Source organism: Cydia pomonella, chromosome 5 (genome assembly GCF_033807575.1).
Source record: "Cydia pomonella isolate Wapato2018A chromosome 5, ilCydPomo1, whole genome shotgun sequence".
Classification (NCBI taxonomy): domain Eukaryota; kingdom Metazoa; phylum Arthropoda; class Insecta; order Lepidoptera; family Tortricidae; genus Cydia; species Cydia pomonella.
The window spans coordinates 20985785-21010019 of NC_084707.1; the positions used below are offsets into that span (position 1 = coordinate 20985785).

Here is a 24235-nt window from a genome sequence, read left to right on the forward strand (position 1 = left end):
AAAAACATAATTTTTGCAACCACTGTTTATTTAATATCTAACGAATTACATATTATTTTATTACTTTGCCGATATTTCATTGGATGTCAATCGTTCTGGAATTGTGTTCTGTAACAAAATAAATAAATAAATTGATTAATTTATAAATTGGCTTTCCATTTAAATTTAATCCTTTGAAGTTTAACGTGCGCCTAAAATGTGGCGAGTTATATACAGTACCGGCCAAAAATATATCACCTTTATACCTTTATGTTTTTTTGTGTGAACATATTTATAGTCATAGATTTATAATTAGCATAGATGCCTAGTCTGTACATCCCTAGTGAAGCCATTTCGAGTACGACATTATGTCGCCCTCGTGACATCGTATCCGAACGGTCCTCGCAGTACTCAAGGTCGAGTGGGTTTGTGTACATCTCCCGGTTATAGTTAGTTTTTTTATGTTATTTCAGTGTCAATTTCACGTTTATATGCGATTATAGGAATACTGTCATATAGTGTTCTTTAATTAAAAACAACAAAAACTTGAATAACAACCTTTATCTGTGGCCGGGTTTTCTCATTGCCCGCCCAAAGAATCTACATACAATCTACTTCATGAAGTAGTTAAGTAAAAATAGTTTAGAATATAATTATTAAAAAAAGTTTTTCCTTAAAAACACAAAGGTGATTTATTTTTGGCGGGTACTGTATGTTATAAATTATAATGCTCACAAATGTCACTGACCCAGATAAGACTAGTTGTAGCACTTGCCGTCACCTGATTTGAAAAATAAATAAAGTTATCTTTACCCTTAGATGTTGTATATAGCACACTTGATGGTACTGTCTTATAAGCGAAAATGCCTCTTCCGCTACACTCAGTTGATGATGTTGCCAAGCAAGTACAGCTAGGCACGCCCATAAAGTGTCATCTTCCACCGTCCGGCACAGCTTTAAAAATAAAACGGTTTTATTTGAGATTGTTATGTTATTGTTATTACACTAAGTGTACTCGTTGCTAGCTTTACTACTTGATACAGAATATTGCCCCTAAATAATAATTCAGTTTTGGCTCTACATAGAAATTAATATGTTTAGACTTGTAGTTAAACTGTACCTACACATGCGTCAAGCGCCTTATTTTACAAGTTTTAAAGTAAGTAAATCACCCAAAGAAAAAAAAAGCCAAAAGTTCCCAATGCTTGTGGTAAAATCAATAAGCGTGTTCAATTAATAATCATCACAAACCTACTGGCCCATAATGTTCGTGTTTTTTTTTCGCCAGTAAACTTACAATTATGTAAGCGCAAGAGTGACACATGAAAAGAAGAACACAACCATTCTATCCGTGATTGAAGCATCATCAGCCTGATTAGAAGTTTAAAAGGCCAGTAACATAATCATTAAGCTAGGACAGTATGATTAAAGATACGTATAAGAACTTAAAATGTATAGTAAACCTATATAATTTACCTGTAAAGCCGCTTGCCACATATTAGCAGCGACGTGTTTGAGCAACTTTTCCGGGAAAGTTGCTAAAGAAACGTGCAGCAGCGAGCCGTTGCCGCGACAGATCCGTGCGACGCCGTCCTCTACGCTCATTACCGTCGGGTTGCGACCCAGATCACTATAGACATAGTGTAAAATATTAGATAAATAGTATATTTCCTATATCGGGATACTTTTAACAATATTATCATAGCAAATGAGTGTACAGCACACTTGGGTTACCGGTTGCCGTGGCCTATCGATATGCTGTAACGCAAGGTATGTATATCGATATGAAAATTTATAAGACCCTGGGCGTGGATATAGTGCGTGCTCAGTACAAGAGTTCTGATGATCTAACTCACCAGTAGCGTAACACCACTTACAAGTAGATGAGGTAGATAATATGATATAGCAAATACATATAATACTTCCCCTAGTAAGGTTGCTACGAATTGAGTGATAAGAAATACCACTGGATCTTTTGGATAGTAATTCATTAACATAAATACATTGACTGATACATTACTTCGTAAAAACGGGCCTTACGGGCACTACGAAGTGGGCCAGTTTGTTGGTGCCATAATCGCGTTTGATGATGTTCGTTGGTGCACACATGTTCGCTCAGAATTATATGAATCCACGCGCCTATTATATGGGTCTATAAAATACATACTACATTATATGGGCCTATATATTTCTTATGAAATATTTGCATAAATATAACTCATGAGTTTGCAAACAAAAGAATAACTTATGTTACGGAATTGAATTAGGAAGGAAGTAGCCAACACATTATAACATGACATTACACGCTCTAAAAACACTAAAACCGAGTATAATTGTTAGTAACCCTGAAACAGTTTCAATGAAACGCGCGCCATTATAAGTATTAAATTTAATTAGGCGCATAAAACTGTTTAGCTTGTATGTAGTCCTGCGTTTGTACTTTGTACCTACTTACTTAAATGCAAACTATATGGTCATATCATACTAGTGGTGGAAACACAATTTACAGTTTCAATTCAACTAAAATCATCCATCATTATAATACTTCTTTTTTGCATTAAAAAATGGGTAAAAAAGATTTTGACGTGTCTTTTTTATTGAAATACGCTTAAAGCTTAAAAGATAGTAAATATTACGTATGAAACCAAAAGAATGTAAATGAGTAACGTATTTGCTAAAATTTATTTTATAAAAATACACGTCAAGATTGTCTACCCTTTTCCTAAGGCTATAAAAATGAAGTATAGTGAACATATCCAAACGTAACTTACCTGATCTCCTTATTAACAGTTGTCAGTGCTAGCCAATCTGGCTGGGTGGCGGCCTTGGGGCAGCACCAGGCTACGGCAGAACTAGCCCGTAGTCCAACAAGTAGTTCCGTCTCAGCACTCCACGCTATACTTAGGATCTGAGACCCTTTCAAAGAAACACTCGTTATTAGATATAGTATGTATATCTTTTTAAAATTCAGAAGTAATTATGAAAAATAACAGAAAGTAGTTTTATCGTTCATATCTAATCTATTAGGAATTTAGAGATAGAATTTTTTCTATATATCTTTATAATTATAATATATGTACATGTTACTGTGAGTATCTACAAAATTAAATAGTCTGAACTAGTTCGTTTGCAATTAAGTGTTGAAAATTGGTAATTTATGACAGTTTAGCTGAAGTCAGTTGAGCAAATTCCTAAATCTCAATTATGTCAAAATATCCCGATAAATTTATAGGTGGGTATTGAACCTTGAGACTACAGCAAAACCTGATGAACCAGCTAGACGAGACGGGTAAGAAGCTTATAGCTCAGACATAATAGATCATTAAAGGCTGCGTTTCCACCAAATATGTGCGACGATGCGTGGCGAGGGATGTGTTTGTTATAAACCAATAGAAACACTTCATTTACCTATCCTCACTCAACGCAGCTCTAGTATAAACAGCTCAGCGGAGGGAGGTATTTGTACATTCAAAACAAGAGAAGGATGTATGCGAGGAGTATATTGCGAGGTACACACGCGAGCAAAAAAACTATTATCGCACCCCGCTTGCTTATTTGAAAAGAGCTCGCTACACACCCTCGCTACGCATCCTCGCACCGCTCAGCTACCTTGCATATGAAACACGGCCGCTTCTGCGGTGTGCGGTGCTTCTGAGGTGGAAACGTAGCCTGAGGACACATGATTATTGTCTAGAAAAGGATATTAATCATAATTACTTGATTAAATATTTAATTTGCATCCCTCAGTTACTTACCCAATTTAACAAACTTTGGTTTGTTATCTTTGACAGTGGCGACGTACAGGTCTCTATTGTAGTCTAACAATGCTAACTGCCTCTCAGAAATGGGTCCCGTTTGACTGAGAGCTATGGTTGACACCGTCATTTTATGGGTCAGCTTCGTGGTAGTGTTGTCCGTAGAACTGCGTACGATAAGCCCAGTTGGCAGATCAAAAACGTGGATCACTGAAAACAGTTAGTTTGACCTAAGAAGAGGCGATAATATCAAGAACATCAAATAATTAACTTCATCGTTTTCTTCAAATACCCAAGGACTGCTATACAGACGAACTAACGGATTACCTAAAGGGAATCTGAATATACGCTACTTCTGCCAATTTAAAGCCTAGTTAATACACGTTTATGAACATAAAGGCCCTTTATGATCTCAGTTTCTCATATGAACCCATAATAAGAATTATCATATATAAGCATATCGCAGCGGTCAGCGTGCTCGAAAATATCTGAACAAATACTCCAACGATCCGATATATTTGATTGGCAACTGTACGACATCATAAGTTAAGACATGACATCGCGAATTGACACAAAGTGCTACATTCTCACATTTCCTGTCAGTCTGATCAATAGCTGCAAGAGCATCTGGACCCAATGATAGGGCAGAGCGTCCTAAAGTATCAGGACGGGCACCCCATCGCGGACTTGCTAATAGTCGTCCCATGTAGCTGTAGATGGACACTCCAGTACGCTCAACTATGCATAAACATCTGAAATAGAAGATCATTAAACATTCTCAGTATAAAGACAAATTGACAAAATAATTTGTGAAGATGTAAAGGCATTTTAATATTTACTTTTCCGCTAGCAAAATCATGCTTATAGTGCCTTCTTTCAAATCGAACGTCACTGGTGTATTCCACGAGGTCAGTTTGTGTATGAAGCATTGTTTTACTGTGGCAATCACAAGATGGTTGAAACCTAGAGCTATCTGTATTACTCTGTCGGGGTAGTCGAGCTGATCACTTTGGTCGGTTGTGATGTCTTTGATAGCAATGACTTTGCGACCGGTTTGTGTGCAGGCATAAGTCTTCCACGTGTATTCTCTAAAAAGAAAAATTATCTAGAATGATTGAGTTTTATTAAGGTAATTTATACATTTTATGATCTAAAAATAAAAGAAATAACCGTTATTATTTAAATTGAAACTGGCATTCCTCAATATTATCATACCTAAGTATTTATATTTGTGTAACGGCACTCTACTGCAGAATATTCTTACAAAAAAAAAGATAATTTAAAGAAAATTCCGAAATTTTATTTAAACCTGAAAATCCTAATTCTCTGATATATTGATATATCCACAGTAAACACAAAAGTGTCAGAACAAAAATATAACCAGATACAATTTTGTTAATAATCGCACCTGTCAATTATGTGTGCAAAAAGCACTTGGCTATTAGCGCAAGCAGCTGCTAACTGTGTACCATCAGATGACCAGGCGAGGCTATAAATACTACCTGTCGAAGGACGATCTAGGCAATGGGACCACTGCAAACAATTACACAAATATTGTTAAATTATTCAATTCTTTTTGATACCAAACCGTAAAAAATTAACTCTAAGAGGATTACGATTTCTTTGAGGAGTCAACACCTTCACAGTTCAGTGCTACATATACGGGTCACGACGAACTAACTCCACAAGACCGTGCCCTACATATTGGTCACTAAGATACGACAAAAACTCCTAAACAAAACGAATATAGTGATATTTTTTATATTTTTTAATCAGGCTTTCTTTTGTATTTCAGCAGCATTCAGAAAGTACTTGTCCGAGTGCGTACCTGATGGCCCATACCTGATGGTGTGTGCGTGTGTGGTGGATACGTGTGATTGAAGTAATTTACTTGAACTTACAAGAAAATTAAAACATTTTGTATAGGGACTGTTACTGTTAACATGTTAAAACAACCTTTGGAACCGTTCCAATTCTAGAATTCTACAAATTGACGAGTTAACTAGTGCAATAGTCACATATTCAACTTACCCCATTAGCATTACATAGCCTTATCAGGTTGTAGCTACCAATTACAAAAAGGTCTCCCGCCGGAGCCCAACTTACACTCGTAATGGGCTGATCATGTTTTACACTGACTGAAATTTGCTGGCCAAACGTGTCCCAAATCTGAAATAAAAACCCAAACATGAATATTATCTTTTTGTGAGAACATGTAATAGCCAAAGCTCCGCGGGCAATAACAAAATCAGCTGTCGTTTTTTGTAGTATTGGTTCGAGGATTTTAAAGTGTAGTTTTAATGCGGTCTAATAATTGTTCCTATCATAAAAAATCCACATTGTATAAACTTACAAACCTTAAAGAACCCGTCTTCTCCACCAGATATGATGAGGTTGTTATTGGCATTCCATGTTACGCATAATACTATGCCCTCATGTGCTTTCCACTGCAACACAGTCAATTGATTAGTCAGACGAGGACAAACGAGTCCATTGATTCATTGATATTGTGATCGTCTTCTTTGAATGTCGTATTAATTAGATGTTATGAATGAGTGTCGAAGTATTTAAACGACCATAAGATCAAATACATTATTAACAGTTCAGTATAACCATAAATGAACTATTTATTTTTATAAGTTTCTCAAAAAATTGAAACAGTCAAAGTTTGCATGCAATGCATGAAGGATACTTGGTTCCCATCAGAGTGTACAAAACTACAACTTGTGAAGAGATTTTACCTTTGTCATCTTCGAGCCAGAGTTCAAATATTTTATAGCAAGAAAATCTCCTTTAGTATATAAAATGGCGCCACTATCTGGGCTCCAGACGGCGCTATAACATGACACGTCCGACTGCACTAGAGTTGAACGAAGAAGCCCGTTGCGAGACCATATTTTAACAAAACCATCTTCGCCGGCTAAAATAAAAGTATTGATCCTGTCATTGACGAAGACGCGTGCCTTGACTCGTATAGGTTAGATTTGACAAATCTGCGAGTCGTCGTGGATGACATGAACTATACAGTTTAATAGGTTATTTTAAGTCAATACTACATGCTTGTATTTCAAAAAGCGAGATAACATATTTTATATAAATATAAATACCTAAGTCATTAGACTGATTTTTGTAATTGGATTGTTGTTTTTTATTGTAGTTTAGTATCTCCCGACTTAGAGACTTGGCTAGCTTACAACATTTATTTTTATATTGCAGGTTAATTTAGAAAAACCTGATGATCGATGGTAAAGGAAATGCCTCGTTAAGGCACTATCATTTAACAGGGGCATAGTTGCATATGTTAACGGCACCAATCATGGGACATTTAAGAGAAAATTTGGAGTATTTTTTATATTTCACCGACAGCTGTAATATTTCTACCGCTTGACGCTTTAAAAGTTGAATGTCCAATTCGTCCTTTATATTTTCTATATATTTAATGGAAGCTACTGCAATTGGTTTCAATATTATTAACCAATTAAAACTGTGGTTTTTTGCTCCAGTCATGGGATGTATGGCGCCATTTATTTTCAAACTAACAAATACCTATCGATGAAAAGTTAAACTTAAGCAGCTCTTTGGCTTTTGTTTATGGTAAAATGTTGCCAGCGATTAAAAACTGACGGTAAATACTTGTTTTACAGGATTTGTCTATACCATCCCATTACTGGTGCCTGTTCCATTATAGGGGTGTTTATTATACCTGTCAAAAGACTGGCTCCGTCGGGGCTCCACTGTGCGACAAGGCAGGCGCCTTGATGGGCGGCGACACTTTTTTCTATGCGGCCGTTATGATTTACTATGTTGAATCTAGTAATCAAATTAAACCATAATTATTGACTTGATAACATTGGATAATTTTTCGACAAAAAATGTATTGATTGACCCTTAGATTTTGCAGACAAAACTCCTAAGAATAGGGGTTATCTTTTAATATACCTACCTATTTAAGTTAAGATTTTTATGAAACTACTCTCTCGAACAACGAAAAGTTTGATGCGAGGCATATACAAGTTAGCCTTGATACATTTAATAGCGAGGTAATGTAAAAAAATTATAACGTAAAGTATAGTTTCATCGATTTAGGTACTTTCTTTAGTAGGCTACTTACTTTCCGTCAGCAGAACCAACTAATATAACATCGTGTTGATGTTTATTTGCCCCTTGGTTGATTTTTGGGAATAGGTGCATGCCAGTCGGGTAGAAATCGTCGGGAAACGTCGTGACCACCATGCATTCGCTGTTCACTAAATTCCATTTCAATAGTTTGTGGTCGTCCCTAGAACCATAATTAGGTACGTTAATGCTTTAGAAACCGGTATAATAACCGAGTACAAAAGTACAAAGCAATCATTTTCGGTCATCGCCTCTTAACAGTTTTTATTGTTAAATGAAGAATAATCGCAATTGTGAGATTAGGGACCAACAATAGCGTCGTATTAAGTATATTATTATGTATTTAGTAATCAGATTCAACAAATTGCTTTAAAATATTTTATGGAGACTTCTCTCCATGAGTCTTCAGATTCAGATTTATCAACTTGTTATAGATCAAGGTCGTATGATAACCATGACTTGATGATTGGGGCGCATCTCACGCACGAAATTCACTTCATTCTGCATGCACCAATCATCGTGAGCGATTTTCAAGTTCGTACCAAAACAAGATCAAAACCGCAACAAGTCGTTAAATCTGAATCGGGCTCATTTTCAGGCCTCTCCTATGATGAAAATTGTTACAAGATGACTGTGTTGAACCTATAGGGAGGGTTGTAGGGTCTGCTACCTTGTGACCTAAATTGAAAATTTTATTTTGACTTGACATTGGCACTTCAGGCCAATAAGCAGATGCTGCTCTATACAGGATGTTTATTTAGTCACCTGCAATAATTTACGGGCTGAATATATAGCTCATACTGAGCAACTTTTACTATAGGACTAAACTCGAAATCGCGAAAAAAATATTTACTCTCCCATAGAAAATGTCAATGTCAGACAGCCAATATGTATAAAACAGCCAATTTTTTTTCGCTATCTCGGGGTCGGTCTCATATTAAAAGTTGCTCAGTATGACATTATTCACCCCGTAAATTATTGCAGGTGACTAAATAAGCATCCTGTAGTTCACGAGCGCTCCCTTGTGCTACAGCACAGAATTAATAATAATTTATTTATTTATTTTCTTTATTCATTGCATATCTTAGATTAGGTTTTTTTTATAATATGAATATAAAAGTAAAATATAAAAACACTTACAAAACAATACAAAATACATATAAACACATTATAAAAAACCTAACCTAGGGTGCCGCCAGCAGCGGGGCAGGGCCCAAGCTGCCGGTGGTCAGGGCCGCAGAGAGAGGAACCGACGTACTATACGCGTCGTGTCCAAGATCACCGCCTTATTTATTTTATTATTATTCAAATTAGTTATACAGCATTACAGTATTACTAAATTACTACTAAGGCACTGCGAACTACAAAACATATAAAAAAATACAGAGATACGAGATAAAACAAATACAATTTAAACATTGGATTTGGGCGACGACGTAACAGCGTGGCTCCGTAGCGTCGTCTGACTTGGCGTAAGATTCGGCAGGTTGCCCCGGAACCGCCGAAACACCACACCCTTAGGCCAGAAGTCCGCGCTTGCGATAGTGTCCTGTAGCGGCCGCGGCACGCGCACCACAAATGAACTGAAGTGCACATAGTGACGCGACTGAAACTGGTGTACCCTCAGCGTGTAGCCAGTCTTCCGAAGAACGTACTCCACCACCTCGTCGGCTACGGCTACAATGTAGGATATTTCATCTTGTGGTCTCGATCAAAAACTTAAACTTGATCTTCACAGTTCGCACCAATAAACCGGCACTCATGCGCTCTTGTTAGTAATATAGATATGAAAATAATTACAATTATTTGTTTAGGTACAAACTGATTACTTACCCGCAAGAAAATACGTCTTCTGTGTTATTCCAACTAACACTGACTACAACCCCAACATGTTTTGGTTCTTTAAACGAAGAAAGTTTTAATTTCATTCTGATAACTGATAGTTATCGCTTATCACGAAATTGAGAAGCCTTTGTTATGCTTTTTAGTCTATTTAGTAACTATGGTTACGAGAAAGTCTATCCACGCTAGCTTTACGCTTGAGGTAAGCCTAGTTCAAAAAACGCCTTTGAACCCAGCTGTCAATGTCAGAATGACAATTTTACAATGTCAATGTCAGTTTAGCATTAGCACATGGTTTCCACGCTACTTTTGTATTAAATTAAATATACCGTTTTACTGCTGATTGTTTATTAAAATCACCATGGCTGACGTACCAGATCTAAGTAGTGATGAAGAGCACTTCGAAGAAGATGAATGGCAGGAGATGGAAACCAGCAGCGCTTCGGTGACTTGTTTATATTGTGCCAATGTTTCTGCGTCCATCGAGGACGCCGTAAAACACTGCGAGAGTGCACACAACTTTAATTTAAACACATTGAAAGCAAAATTTAACATGGACTGCTATTCTTACATCAAGTTAATTAACTATATCAAGACGCACAAGCCGACAGCTGATGCCTTAATGAATGCTGCAGACGCTTTGTGGGATGACGATAAATACCTAAAGCCAGTGGAAAACGACGAATGGTTGATGTTTGACTTCGAATCGCTGGCCGACGCGCCTAGTTCTCCCCAATCCTACCACGCGAACGTCGAAAATGGCTTAGTCACACTAACCCAAAGCCATTTCCTAGAGCTTCAAAGAACAATACAAGTTTTGACTCAACAACTCAACGAAAGCAAAACCCATTTGCAAATGGCTAAAGAAGACATCGGCAAGATGCAGGCATCAATGAAAACTATTGTGGATGTTGGCTCAACTAATTCTAATGGAGAAAGTGCTATGATTGTTGACTGTGTTTCTAAAGTGCCTTTGGAAGATGATGAAGGTTACTTCAATACTTATGCACACTTCGGTATTCACTATGATATGCTCTCAGACAAAGTACGAACCGAAAGCTATAGAGATGCAATATTAAGCAATAAAGAAACATTGAAGGATAAAGTTGTTCTTGACTTGGGATGCGGCACAGGTATTCTCTCCATGTTTTCAGCAACAGCTGGTGCTAAAAAAGTGTATGCATTGGATCAATCTGAAGTTGTTTACCATGCGATGGATATTATAAGAGAAAATAATTTACATGAAACAATAAAAGTAGTAAAAGGAAGATTGGAGAACACAAAGCTTGATGAAAAAGTTGATATAATTGTTTCTGAATGGATGGGCTATTTCTTGCTTTTCGAAGGCATGTTAGATAGTGTTATATATGCAAGGGACAACTGCCTGAAACCGGGAGGTTTACTATTACCTAACAGATGCAATATTAGTCTTGTAGCCAACGGAGATGTGGACACACATAAAAAGTTGATAGATTTCTGGTCCGATGTGTACGGATATAAAATGAATTGTATGAAGTCTGAAGTAGTCAGGGAAGCCAGTGTGGATGTTGTTGGATCAAAATACATTTTATCAGAGCCATGTGTGGTCAAAGATATTGATATAAACACATGTAATACAGATGTCATGGATTTCACCTCAACTTTTAAACTTCCGATTTTGAAGGATGGGTCATTGACATCTCTTGTTGGTTATTTTGATACTTTCTTTGATCTTCCCAGTAAAGTTTCATTTTCTACCGGCCCACGTACAACGGCTACACATTGGAAACAGACAGTGTTTTATTTCAGAGATTGTAAAGAAGTCAAGAAAGGAGACGTTATTGACGGCACAATTATTTGTAATCGACAAAAAACTGATGTCAGAGCTTTGTCTGTGCAAATAGATGTATTTGGTAAAATCCATAAGTATATTTTAAGCTAGACCTTTTTATTTTGTATAGCTATAGCAATGACTGCATACTTTTTACTTTTAAGTATAAAATGTTTATTATCTGATTGTATATATTAAACAGCAGTTCCTCAAGGTTTTTACAAAACTAGAAATGCATATTAATGCTTGCATATATATATTTTTTGGTAAAATTAAATGTTATTAGAATAATAATGAAATGCTGCTGATAAATTTGTTGCATTTAAAATGTATAACTCCTGCCAACAAGATCTATGATTATTTGATTATGAATGAAATATAGTCATTTTCTACGAAATTCTTTATTTTTATTTTACATATATTATACACATACAGGTGTTTTATTCCTATTTACATAAATGTAGAAAAAGAATTATTTATTTAGGAAAATAATCACACATAAATTGAGATTTCACATTAAATGTACATAGAGGTGCTACAGTAGACAAATAGTTAATAAGACTGTCAGGTATACAATATTTTATCAACATTTAATGCACAAGTTTATGCACAATTATGCAAAATGTTAGGAGTGTTAAAGTGCGTCAAGACAAATCAATTTTAATTAACATTTTGTAACAGCCATCTTCGACTTTGAAATTATCATGATAGACTTAGACCAAGATAACTCTGCAGCGATTTTGACAGCACAGACTGTGTCAAGTGTTATTTACACGTCATAATTTCATAGAAGTTTGACGTTTAAAATAACACTTGCACAATCGGGGCTTTCAAAATCGGTGCAGACTTATCTTGGTCTAGCTCTGTCGACTTTGGAGTTAGTTTTTTTTTAAATTGTATCTTCTGTGCCAGTGCCACACATTCACGTTGTTTCTGAGTTGGATTAAACGTTACATGCAAATGTGAGGGTTCCTTAATTTTTTTTATATAGTTAATACAGTTAGGTACATTTAATAAGCTGTGCTATAGGCTGTCATTAGGCTGAATGCATTATTTAGTCTTATCTATACTGTCTGGTAAAGTTAAAATTGCAATTCGCAAAGGCGTTCTTATATACAGGTGAATTTTAAATTCCAATCACAATGCTTTCGAACTCTATAGGTAACTTGATAACAATACCTTGGACTGAGAGTTATCCAAGCACATATCTATTACAAGTTAGTTTCTCATCGATTTCGCTATGTAAACATAAACACGTTTTTATTTTGTTAAGCCCAGCCCACACTTATGCGTTTATGATACTGGTGCGAATTCGCACGTCGCTTCGGTGTATGAGCTTGGCAGCGCTTTCTAAATATATAGCGATGTCTCACTCTCACACCGGAGCGACTTGCGAATTCACATCTAATGAGAAGACCGCTTTAGCGGGCGAATCACGCGGTCTTCACGGACAATATATGGATGGTGATCCTGCGGATACACAGGTCATTTTTCGCACACGGATTGTCGATTTTTTGTTGAGAGCGGTAGTGGTGGCCTACTGCGAAAACCAAAATTCGCAAATTGTGGGCATTTTTCTCTATCACTCTAATTACGTCTTAGCAAGAGTAAAAGAGAAAGATCCCCGCCATTTGCGAATTTCGGTTTTCGCGGTAGGTGTTTATCATCCTCTCATTGGGTCGCGGCTATTATCCGTACGCGATTCACGTTCTAATTCTAAGTGGAGCGAGCTGGTTAGGATATTTCTAAATAATGTTTCTCTAAGTATTATATTCTCATAATTTGCTTTCCAGAAGATATAGTAATTATTGAGAAATAAATCGTTATATTTTTTTCCATTAAACATTACTTTAGAGAAAACAATTATTTTTTTAATTGCAGTAAACTCCGAGTGATGTCGCAAGCTATTTTTTACAGAAACAACATTCAACTATTAGGTATGTCCATAAGGCTCAATATTCTAAACTACATTTTCATAAAGCTATATTCCCAATCAGAATGGCGTTAATAAACCACATTCTAAGTAATATTTGATTAATCTTACGTTAAATAAATACTATTTATAAGTACACTACCGTACACAATATACAGATTTTTGATAAATCTAAATCTTTTTAGATAATAAATATATAAAAGATCTATTGTTAATAATTTACTACAATAAGCGTCACCAGTTGGTTAAATCTAAATCCTTACCATTCTTGCAATCTTTATTCTACCTTTAGGGACCTAAAAATGTATTCTGATTATGGTTTTTGACTTGATATTCAATGAGAGTGGTCCCATGTACCTGAAAAACTAGGCCTCTGATAATAGATAAACCTAACTAACTTTAGGTATTAAGTTCGAATTTTTTAAATCGTGATATTGTGGCATTTGTGAGTCGGGACGATTATAATGCTGCCTCCACATTCACGCGTGAAAACGCTGGCATTCTGTTGCTTCATTTGCCGTTTTAACTGAAATGTTGGTGCTTTTAGAAAACCGTTAGGGGGAAGTATAACATTAAGGATTTGTTTTAAAAAAATATAAAGGCAATCTACTACGGCATATAAAAAATGTAGAATAGAAAAAGAAAAAACCTCACTAGGAATCCCATGCAAATGGTATAAATATTTCATAGATATCATGTGGAATAGAGATTTTTAATTAATTAATTTGTATAGGTCCAGTTAGAAAGAGAAGAGTTGTAACGGTGACAAGTGCGGCGGTAGGTATGGAAGTCCCGCTGACTTAAGTGATTTAATTGTAACTTTATACTAAGTATATAATAGCCTTTCATGGGTTTAGGTTTTCGCACCGAATTCTACGAAAGAATGTGGAGGCTTATAAATAAAACATTTCAAATAACACGACTTATCCCATGCCTTTAGAGAGACTAATGGAAGGACGGTACATTTACTCTGGGTCCTCCTTAAATTTACCATTTTAAATTCAAGTTTGTCTACCTACGCCGTGGCCGCCTAATTGCGTAAACCTTGTGCCATTCAGTCTAATTCATTCATTATTTCATTATGCATAAGTGACTGCTTATTCTGTGTATCCTCCAGACCGCTTAAGCGCTTCACACACCTTACTTATTTCAGTAACTGACGATAGGGACGCAGCTAGGTATACGTTAGACACAGTAGAGATATCTGCATATCAATTTATTATGAATTAAAAAAGGTGTGAAGCGCTTTAGCATGATATGCGTTGTCGCACGTAACTCCATATGTCAAACGCCTTCAAGTATGGAGTCACGCGCGACAACGCAAGTTAGGTATCCTAAGCGGTCTAAAGTGAATTCTCGGATGTATGTATACCTAATTTAACTTGTCTACACTTAAGAAAAATTTGTAGCAATATTATGCGGTTGCTCCATCTGATTATTGTCGCTTATCCTAAATTACTTCATTCTGGCTATTTAGGCTAATAAGATGACAAACTTAAGTAAAGTCGTGCAATTTTAGAAATAAGGACCATTTTATTTGTCAATCAGCTTCCGAGCACCCAGTATATACCGCAATAGGTACAAGTAAATCTATCTATAATATACGTATATTATTTCATTTATTTCAGTAAGCATTTATGTATTAGTAGAAATTTCCAAGTTCTCGAGAATTCACTTCCAGGATTAAAATGTACAGAATTAATGGCAATAACATCATTAAATATATAAGAATTCATGTCCGTTTGTCCATTTTCTCTTGAGGGAGAAAAATATACATTATAAGGAAATACCGGATTATTTACAATAGTAAGTTAATCCACATTTTCAAGAGGAACTGAACACAGGGATAAACGTTTATGAGAGTTGAGGTGGTATTTAATTCACGAAATGTATTGTTTAGGTTGTGAGCTCGTTCCTAGTATATTTTCACCTCGAACTCTATTACAGCTATATGCAATTCAACATCACACTTGTATGAATATCAGCCCTGCAACGAGATGTCTATGCAATACGCTAATAGATACGAAGGGATCTCAAATGCTGATCAAAATCGGATTCTGGATGTCACTGTTGTTATCCAGATTTTCATATGTACGTTCATTTCAAAACTTTTCTTATTGCGTATGCGATTCGCAAACCATTACGATAAATTTTTCATACATACGGCCAGTCGCCTCAAGTGCGCCCATAGTGGAACGTTGCAGTTGCCCCAGTGCGATGACCTATATCGCACTATTTCTGTAGATACATAATGTTAAGCAAATAAACACATTTTATTTCTCAGTAAGGAAAGGGACAAGCTAGTCACGGCAGTGGAAGGGCCTTTCACTTTTTAGGAATGGCTGTGTTTTAGAAATTCCACAGGTCCACTGCTGGAACGCAATTCAAACTTACACATTTGTCTAATAGACACTTATATATGAAAATCAGAATTTTATAGTAAACTTGTGACTATCGGGGACAATTATTATTTAACTAAATAATATACTATCTACATATATTATCTACCTATATAAATATCTATTGAGAAAGTTAATATTATTTAAAAAAATGATTTCTTTTTAAATAACATTTGGTCAGGAATATCAATTCTCCAATTTAATCGGAAACATTAAAATTAATAAGCGTATTTTTCATATAGTATGGGATAAGATTATACTAGTTAAGCTACATATATTATAATAAGTATATATTATATAGACATTATTTATTTATGTCTTATCATCGTAATGCCAAACGATCTATTTTTAGGACAGCAAAATGTACAAATAACGGGTCAAAAGGCTAATTTTCAGGTCTAAAATTTAAACATTTATTCAGTCCTTATCTTAGGGCACTGACCAAATGTCATTGGGTCATTAATGCACTTGTCCTAAATATAGATTTGACCTTCCGATGTTTTGTTATGACTATAGTTCTAATAATGTTGCGACAATTTCACCTTATCGTCTGTACATGCGACAATAAAATTTAAAAAGAAATGAGTTGCTCCTTTACCAGCATTTTTTATACACATACATTAATTGCTAACTATTTTTATGTTTAATAAATTGTAATGTACTTAAATCGTAAAATGTGTAAATGCAAAGAAACTAATCGAACTTGTTGGAATGTGAAGGTGTTTTTATATCTATAGGAGACTGTTCGTTATTTGGCTACATTCCGTAATACCCAGTGAAACAAGGGGATTATTGTATACAACCCCGTAAACAATTATCCTGCGACTATAATTATAGTTGAATGTTAATAGGATGAGTACACACTTACATCAAACGATAAAAACTTACGACACGGTAAAAACGGCTTGCTTACTAGACTTGTTATTTATGTCTCGCCTGATGAAAGTTTAATCTATACATAGCCGTACAGGAGACAGATAAAAAAAAAACCTTAGGTAATTGTTGACCCATCTACGATTCAAGCAAATTTGGGTGTCAATACTAACGCTATGACATCTCCAATGTAAAGTAAACCCTAACTGGCTCGACAATTAAAGTCCGTGACAGTATATGGCACAGCAGGTTCGTATATTATTGGCATTTTTTTATTACTCCCCTGTTCGCAGCTTCCAGTCGCAGTTCGCGCTTTGAGTGTGGAGCTAGCGTAATGATAACTATTTAGGGGATTACTCTCGATTGTTTTATTGGATATCATTTCAGCACGATCAGTCCGTTAAACATTTAGCTATGACTACTGTACAATCATTATTAATGAACATAGAAATTATTCTATTGGCGTACCATATAAATTAATAAATTGAACGAAATAATTTTATATTGTCAAGTACTCATTGGAACAAAGCAGGTAAGATATTCGAAATTACATAAAGGGGTAAGTAGTTCCCTTCAAACTAACATACTTAATCCCTAATAGCATTGTTTTCGATCGATCATAATGGTTCGTTTATGCAAAATTAGATAAAAACATATTAGGATAATATGCTTAGTTTACACCGAGGCGGTGGCAAATAAACCCACGGTTCTCCAGATAATAAGCGGACACCGTATAGATATTATGCTATGGAGGCATGCAGCTCCAGGGTGCTTAACCAACGTGCCATCATTAAAGCTCCGTAACGTAAGCGTAGTCATCTCTTTCTACCATTCCACTTCCATATCAGTGCGACAGTGACAGTTGCGTTTCGTTCACTACATCAGAGCGTTAACACCCAGATGAGCGCGTTGTTGTTGTTGTTGTTGTTGATGTCCTAAAGCACCTCAGAGGTGCAAAGGGCCTTCACAATCTCGCGCCATGCCTTCCTATCTTCAGCTCGCCTTCTGGCCTCGCTCCAGCTCAACCCGACCGCTCGTAGCTCTCTTAGGACGGACCATTGCCAAGAGTGTACAGGGCGCCCGGAGCCACGGTTTCCGTCCGGCGGTTTCCAACCGAAAGCTATGGTAGCGTTATTCGTTTCCCGTCTTCGAATAGCATGTCCTATCCATTTCCGTGTCGCGATTTCTTCGACAATGAGCGTCAATGTTATGAGCGCGTTACCGACTCTTTAATGGTAAACTAGAATTTCCAGGCCTAGCTTAGCTACGAGTAAAATGACAATTACATTGACAGGCTAAATTGAAGAATCCCATGTTGTAGCGCAAAGGAAATACCACAGGAGGCAAGTCATTCCACATTATACACGTTCTAAGAAGAAACAAGCGAGATGCCCGCTTATTGGTGGTGTGTGTGTATTCTTGAAGTGAGGATGAGCCCTGCTCCTTTGGCGGGAGGTGCGGGAGTTTTTCTGTTATTATGGTCACCCAGTGCAGAGGAATAATAACCATCATTACCTACTAGTTTGTTATTTATTGGTACCGATTCATGTATTGAAGGACCGTTACCATAGAAGTATTAGAAACACTACCAAGTCACAATGGGCACTTGACATTGGGAAAATTCAGAATCCATTCGTCAGGCTAAACCTAAAGAAAATCTTAACCGCGAATAATTAATAATGAATTTATAAACTACTGGCTAGCGCCATTCGGCCCGCCGTATCGAATTTGGCTCACTATGGTGTCTTCCAAATTGAATGTACACTCAGGCTTTTCACATTGTGCTTTCAATTCAAAATTTGTGCGTAACGAAACACGTTAACATATAGAATTCGAATTATAAATAAATATCCGTTGCTGTTATGTTGGCGGCATTATTATATTTTGTAGTTTTTACAGTTTGGCCAACAAACCGTATCACTAGTGCTGAGTTAATAATATAGGCGTGGTACGCCGATAAAACGTGCATTTTCTGAATTTGGCGCTTTTTTCAGTAGTACGAGGTATCAGTCACTTCGTGGAAATTGGAAAGAGATACGTTGATGTTTTCAAGGTGCTCTGTTGCGGACACATGCGTTGCGGTAGCATGGATTTTTTTTTATCACCTGTCACTATGCTTGTCACTTTCGCACTTACATACTTGTTCGACCGCGACAGGCAATAAAAATGTGACCATACTACAACGGCAGGCTTAGTTTTTTAAATGCAAAAAACGCAGCTCGCAAACGCAAAAGAAGCGAATGTTGCCAGGATATTTATTTAAATTTCGAACGCAGCGACGTTTAATTACTGCAAGCATTTTTACACACAAACAACGGAAATTTAAGTTTTCTTCAAGAGCGAAGAGAACATGTTGTAACAGTTAGATTTAACGCTATTTACAAATGTGGCTAAATATTATTCTTCTGTCGGCGCAGGAGCTGGGGGGTTGTTGGCTTCTTCTTCGGCTTTGGCTCGGGCCTCTGCATCTGGAAATATTTACAACGCCATAATTTTTTTGTTTACCTAACTCTATGCATATACATATACTCTGGCTCACCCATTTTGCCTGTAGAAAAAGGTGGCAAATTTAAAAAATGTAGGCGCGTTGGGTTGACTTCCCATAGAAAAAATAATTTTCGCGCCTTTTTCTACTGAAAAAGTGGGTCAGCTGCATAGTGGGATGATGCTCTGGGCTACATAAGTCAAAACTGGAATTATTTAATCATTTTCCCTCTAGCTTAGGTTTTTGAGGGGAACCAAATAGTTCAATAACTGTTACTAGAGTCTGGCTAGCCAAATATTGTTGACAGATTTTTCAACCTAAAGGCCTGTTGTCAATTTATGTCATTCATTCAAATTGTTCGCGGTTTATAAGAGGTTTATTTTAAATAATATTAATAAAACTATACCGAGTGCGGTCCGGTCCGCAAACTACTATTTAAGTTCGTAAATAATTACGACAATTTGCGAAGTTGACGTGAAGCGTTACAACGCTTTACATAGCGAAAAACTGCTATGTTTACGAGTCGTAAACAATTTAGTAGGTTGGTGCTCTATTACTATTTTGGTACTTTAAGTACCTACTGGAAAATATCAATAAAATCCAAACATTGGAACGTAACGAGTTACTGAAAACCAATATATAGAAGAAATCTGTGGAGTGAAGTGACTGGTCAGCAGTAATTTGATTTAACAATATAAAATATATAAAAATATCTTGGCAAAACATGTCTATATATGTCTTTATATTTTACATAGTGGTAGAAATTATTGTGAGCTGACTTTGAGTGCACGACAACGTATATTTAACAGATTTCCTTAGGTACCTTACGTGTGCACAGAAAATCAAAAATATGTTCTAGTATCAACACTATAACTCCTACTACACAAAGTGTGACCAGCCCAATTTTTTTTAATTTCCCGCCAAAATATTTGTGTAATATTTCGGTAGCCAGACAATCATTTTCTAGGGGCCTTTCGAAATTTAATTTAGGAATTACCTTTAGCAGCTTGCTCCTTCCAGATTTTCTTGTTGTCACTAAGGCAGGTGACCCACGGCTTTCGGATCTTGAACTTTGTGCTGGTCTCGTTAACTGAAACGAGGAACATATAAATGTAACACATAAATACAGCAAATTAAATAATCCTCATTTTATGAATGTGATATTTTCGTCTCTTTTATTGTCATCATGTTAAGAGATTGTCTTTTTATGCGAAACAACTTTAATCATTTGATATGTATACGTTAATAATAGAAAATATTTTCAATATCACTTTATCTAGGCTCCTGACAACCGGGTTTCAAAATTAGCCAGCTGAAATGTAACTGTCAAGTTGACAAAGAGTCAAAAGTTAATTGGGGCCTATGTACGCCGGTAGTCCGGAGGCTAGATAAAGTGATATTGTAAATGTTTTCCATAAATTAATAATATCTAAAAGGCAGCAGGTGAGTGTCATCAAGCCCAATATTTCAAAACTCTGACAATAATGAAATGCTAAATTTAGTTATAAATGAGACTGTCACTGATATGACTGACGTTATTTTATTTTCAAAAACGAATGAAATTGCAGAGTTGCTTTCATAGCCATCATAAAATTTGTTAGCGCGTTGGACCTACTGATCTTCTCCGGAGCATCCTAAGCAATCGCTTTTTTACTAGCGCTAGTCCTGCTACTAGAGTGCAGAGGCCCTAGGATGTATTCCAACATTGGTATTTGTGCTGATGCACACACCCCCATGCTTGGCTCTACAATAAACTCTATGAAGACGATCTTAGATTTTGCCACTCATGTGTTGTCCTTATCTCAAAATCCAGGCCATCCAGCCTACGTTGTTATATTAGTTAGTATTTTAGACGTACCGATTTTCCCCGGAGCATCTTCACTAATCGGTTCTTGACTAGTGCCAGTTTTGCTGCTAGAGTGCAGAGGCCCAAGAATGCACTCCAACATATCAGCACACACCCCCATGCTGGGCTCTACAATAAATTCTATGAAGCCGATTTGGGATTCCGCGACCAATGTGTTGTTCCGGTCGCAAAGGGGGCTGAAAGGCAGCCCTAGTTCGCGTTCCTTGTCGCCTTGGAGGAAGAACTCATCGAGGAGGCTCATCGTCCACCGGTGGTGGAGGTCCCATCTCTGGAAATTATTGTTGAATAAGATTAGTTCGGTGAGTCTGGTCAATACAGACATGCACATTTTTTGAAGAAACCCATATGGGAAATCAAGATTGGTTGCAGTTAGTGTCTTGAGAGCCTGTAGAGACTAATGGCGCTATTCTTAATCATAAACATACCACCTCATTTAGCTATTATTAGTCGTATGTCTTATCTGTCATTTTGACTTATGTGTTCGTAAGAAAAGGATAAAATATAAATTAACTAATTGAGGCTTATAAAGTTTTATGAATAGGGGGGTAACTTCGTAAAAGCAGGGAGTAGATTTTACTCATAAGCAAACTCAGGTCGAACGAATGCCAGGTCAAGAAAAAGTTACACAATCCCGACATAGATATAATTTAATTATAAGAAATAGAAGATGCGTATATAATGGCAATGGAAACACCAACAAGGGCAGCCCGCGGACTACGGGCGCGGGTTACGCGTAACTTATATATAGATACCGTGTATACCTTGGCAGGTAGCGAAATATCACAGCAATGCAACAACAGCGACGCAGCCTTCGAATTGTCCAGCGTAGACTCAGCCATCGTCAGAAATCAGATCATGTTGTTCAACTGCTGAATTTGGAAGTTATATATCTAGGTGTAAATACCTTGGCAGGATGCTAAATACACCCGCGACGTTACCTTAGTCGAGTCCACCGTTGGCCCAGCCTGTGTAAGTAATGAGCGCATGTTGTTCAACTATTGAATATCGATGTAATACCTTGGCAGGATGCGAAATATCACAGCAATGCAACACCAGCGATGCAGCCTTCGACTTGTCCACCGTAGGCTCGGCCAGCGTCAGTAATGAGCGCATATTCTTCAGCTGCTGGAAGTGGAAGCTCATGTCGGTTGCCAGCACCATGTCGATGACGAGGGTGCGGAACTCGCGAAACTCGTCGCGGGACAGGTTCTGAAGGATGTTGCATTCCTCGTCTTTTATTAGCCTGGAAGGAGAAATCAATATTGTCAATTATACAGCTTGCAAAATTTTACACACGCTGCTGGTACATAAATCTGCAAATTTAAGACAGAGCTCGGAAAAATACTAGGACCTGACTAATCTAACTCTGCATCGACTCAGATGTGACAAGTGTTGAAAACCGTAATCATACTTTCTTAGCAATTTTAATACTTTGTCCTTGAAAATCACTTCATATGTGCAGCGTCAGCCTAGTCCAAATCTGAGTAGGTGTCCTTAAATTATAAAATTTTGTAGGTAAGTATACTATACTTTGAAGGCTTTAAGAGCTTTGTTTGCCACCGTATTACCAGTATTTACTAAAATACCAATAACAAATTGTGTGCCAACTGAATATACCACAGAAACTAAGTTTCGCTGTAACCCGTCGAGAGCAACTTGCCACTTAGTAACAGCTGAGATTGTTTACATAAATGATCAGCTTGGTTCCGGATAGTTTCTAGCCGGCGGGTCTGATTTCCGTGCCTTTTTCCGGGAGAGTTAATTTCGAAATCTGCCTATTGCAGGCAAATAAGGGTAAATAATGGAATTGATTTTTATCGTGAAAGGGTGTTTTACCTATTAACAAATAGCCATAGTTTTAGGGGCCTTAATTGCTTCAACAAAGTCCGAGACATGACCAAAATATGACAAAAAAGTGACTGTTGCTGACTAGGCTTCTATACGACTCTCTGTATTTTACAAGAAAAGTGTATATCTCCACTAGTCCTCCGACACGGGTACGAGAGTCAGAAAAAAATAAACGTACTTGCCGTAAATTTCCTAAAAAATCTTTATTTTTTACAATATGTCTAATTCTGAATAATGGCCGCAATTCTCACATCATTAGTACCTAATAAGATATAGACAGCTGTTTTGTAAAGTATCACCGTTTTCCAAGCCAGCCAATGTTGAGAATGGCAGGTAATTTTAAGTAAGTTTACGGTATCCAAATGTAAAAAAAAAACCATTAAGTTCACAGTTAAATTCATCAGATATGAATGGCCTAAAAATATCATTTGTAAGTTTTTGGCAAAAATCATTTTTAGGCTTTCGTACAAAAAAGCTACAAAAAGGATCCCTTATGGTGCGACTCTGTCCGTCCGTCCGTCCGTCACAACACTAAATATCTCGAGAGCCACTTAAACTTACAATTTGGAATAGTTACGATCAACGCCAACCCAAACCCACCACATTGAAAGTATAATTTATTTAATTTTATTTTTATAAACTAACAAAATTTATTTATGTAGGAAAATGTGAAAAAATACCATCGCCCCCCACATACAATTTTTACACAAGATTGACATTACTATTAATACAGGAAAAATATAATCTTGGTAACTTTTTTAATTTACAAAAACCATTTCACTTTGCAATTTAACCAACTTTACGTGTGTTTATTACACTTGAAATTTCTATGCGATTACATTAAATTCACGTTTTATTCAAATATAAGAACAATTTTTGCACACAAATATACTTAGTATAGGTACTTCTGATCAAAGTCTTTTGCCTTTATAGTTATACGAGATAATTCGATGTATGTACGGAACCCTCGGTGCGCGAGTAAAACGAACTTGCACTTTGCCGGTTTTTATTTGTACAAGCTTTTATCGCTGAATGTACTTTTTTTCCACAGGCAATTAATACTCATCAAGACAATTCTAACAACCCTAAAATCACAGTTAGTTTGCGTTGTTTTATTACAGAGTTCCCCTGGCCACCTCCTGTCCCCACCATCAAAATAAATCTAATCTAATCTCTATGGCATCATCATAATATTGTATTGTCATCCGATTTACATATGTACCTAATGTACCTACATATGCAAAATTTCAGCTCAATCGGAAATTGGAAAGTGGGTCAAACAGAATTAACTTCCAAAATGTATTCCACACTAACTAACAGGGCAAGTT

At 36.6% G+C, this 24235-nt stretch overlaps 3 protein-coding genes across 5 annotated transcripts in view; 1 reads left to right on the forward strand and 2 right to left on the reverse strand.

The window, feature by feature from the left end:
- Positions 1–7: 7 nt before the first annotated feature.
- On the reverse strand, positions 8–9923 carry LOC133518074 (intraflagellar transport protein 80 homolog). Its single transcript, XM_061851644.1, has 14 exons — positions 9684–9923; positions 7846–8013; positions 7438–7544; positions 6476–6654; positions 6092–6181; positions 5766–5903; positions 5143–5267; positions 4574–4822; positions 4326–4486; positions 3735–3944; positions 2751–2895; positions 1456–1609; positions 793–933; positions 8–108 (listed from the first exon to the last, which is right to left on the reverse strand). Exons 1-14 carry the CDS (start codon positions 9776–9778, stop codon positions 61–63), a joined length of 2010 nt encoding a protein of 669 aa, XP_061707628.1. The 5' UTR covers positions 9779–9923; the 3' UTR covers positions 8–60.
- A 4-nt stretch (positions 9924–9927) lies between these two features.
- On the forward strand, positions 9928–11899 carry LOC133518081 (protein arginine N-methyltransferase 1-like). The gene has a single exon (XM_061851656.1). It carries the CDS (start codon positions 10054–10056, stop codon positions 11611–11613), a length of 1560 nt encoding a protein of 519 aa, XP_061707640.1. The 5' UTR covers positions 9928–10053; the 3' UTR covers positions 11614–11899.
- Positions 11900–15445: 3546 nt separating this feature from the next.
- The window catches only part of LOC133518075 (dual specificity calcium/calmodulin-dependent 3',5'-cyclic nucleotide phosphodiesterase 1), a 298642-nt gene continuing 289852 nt past the window's right edge, over positions 15446–24235 (reverse strand). For all 3 annotated transcript variants that reach the window (XM_061851645.1, XM_061851647.1, XM_061851648.1), the window contains 4 exons: positions 22077–22302; positions 21051–21327; positions 20190–20282; positions 15446–19175 (listed from right to left, as the gene is read on the reverse strand). In XM_061851645.1, coding sequence (XP_061707629.1) covers positions 19105–19175; positions 20190–20282; positions 21051–21327; positions 22077–22302 — 667 coding nt within the window. In that variant the 3' untranslated portion in view covers positions 15446–19104. The remainder of the gene's footprint in view (positions 19176–20189; positions 20283–21050; positions 21328–22076; positions 22303–24235) is intronic.

Bases quoted from the DNA above. Each gene is read 5' to 3' on its own strand.
- LOC133518081 (XM_061851656.1), top strand. From the start codon at position 10,054: ATGGCTGACGTACCAGATCTAAGTAGTGATGAAGAGCACTTCGAAGAA.
- LOC133518074 (XM_061851644.1), bottom strand. From the start codon at position 9,778: ATGAAATTAAAACTTTCTTCGTTTAAAGAACCAAAACATGTTGGGGTT. The intron at 7,545-7,845 runs GTAAGTAGCCTA...TTTGATTACTAG, and splicing joins GTTGGTTCTGCTGACGGAAA to ATTCAACATAGTAAATCATA. The intron at 5,268-5,765 runs GTAAGTTGAATA...AATTGTTTGCAG, and splicing joins GGCTATGTAATGCTAATGGG to TGGTCCCATTGCCTAGATCG.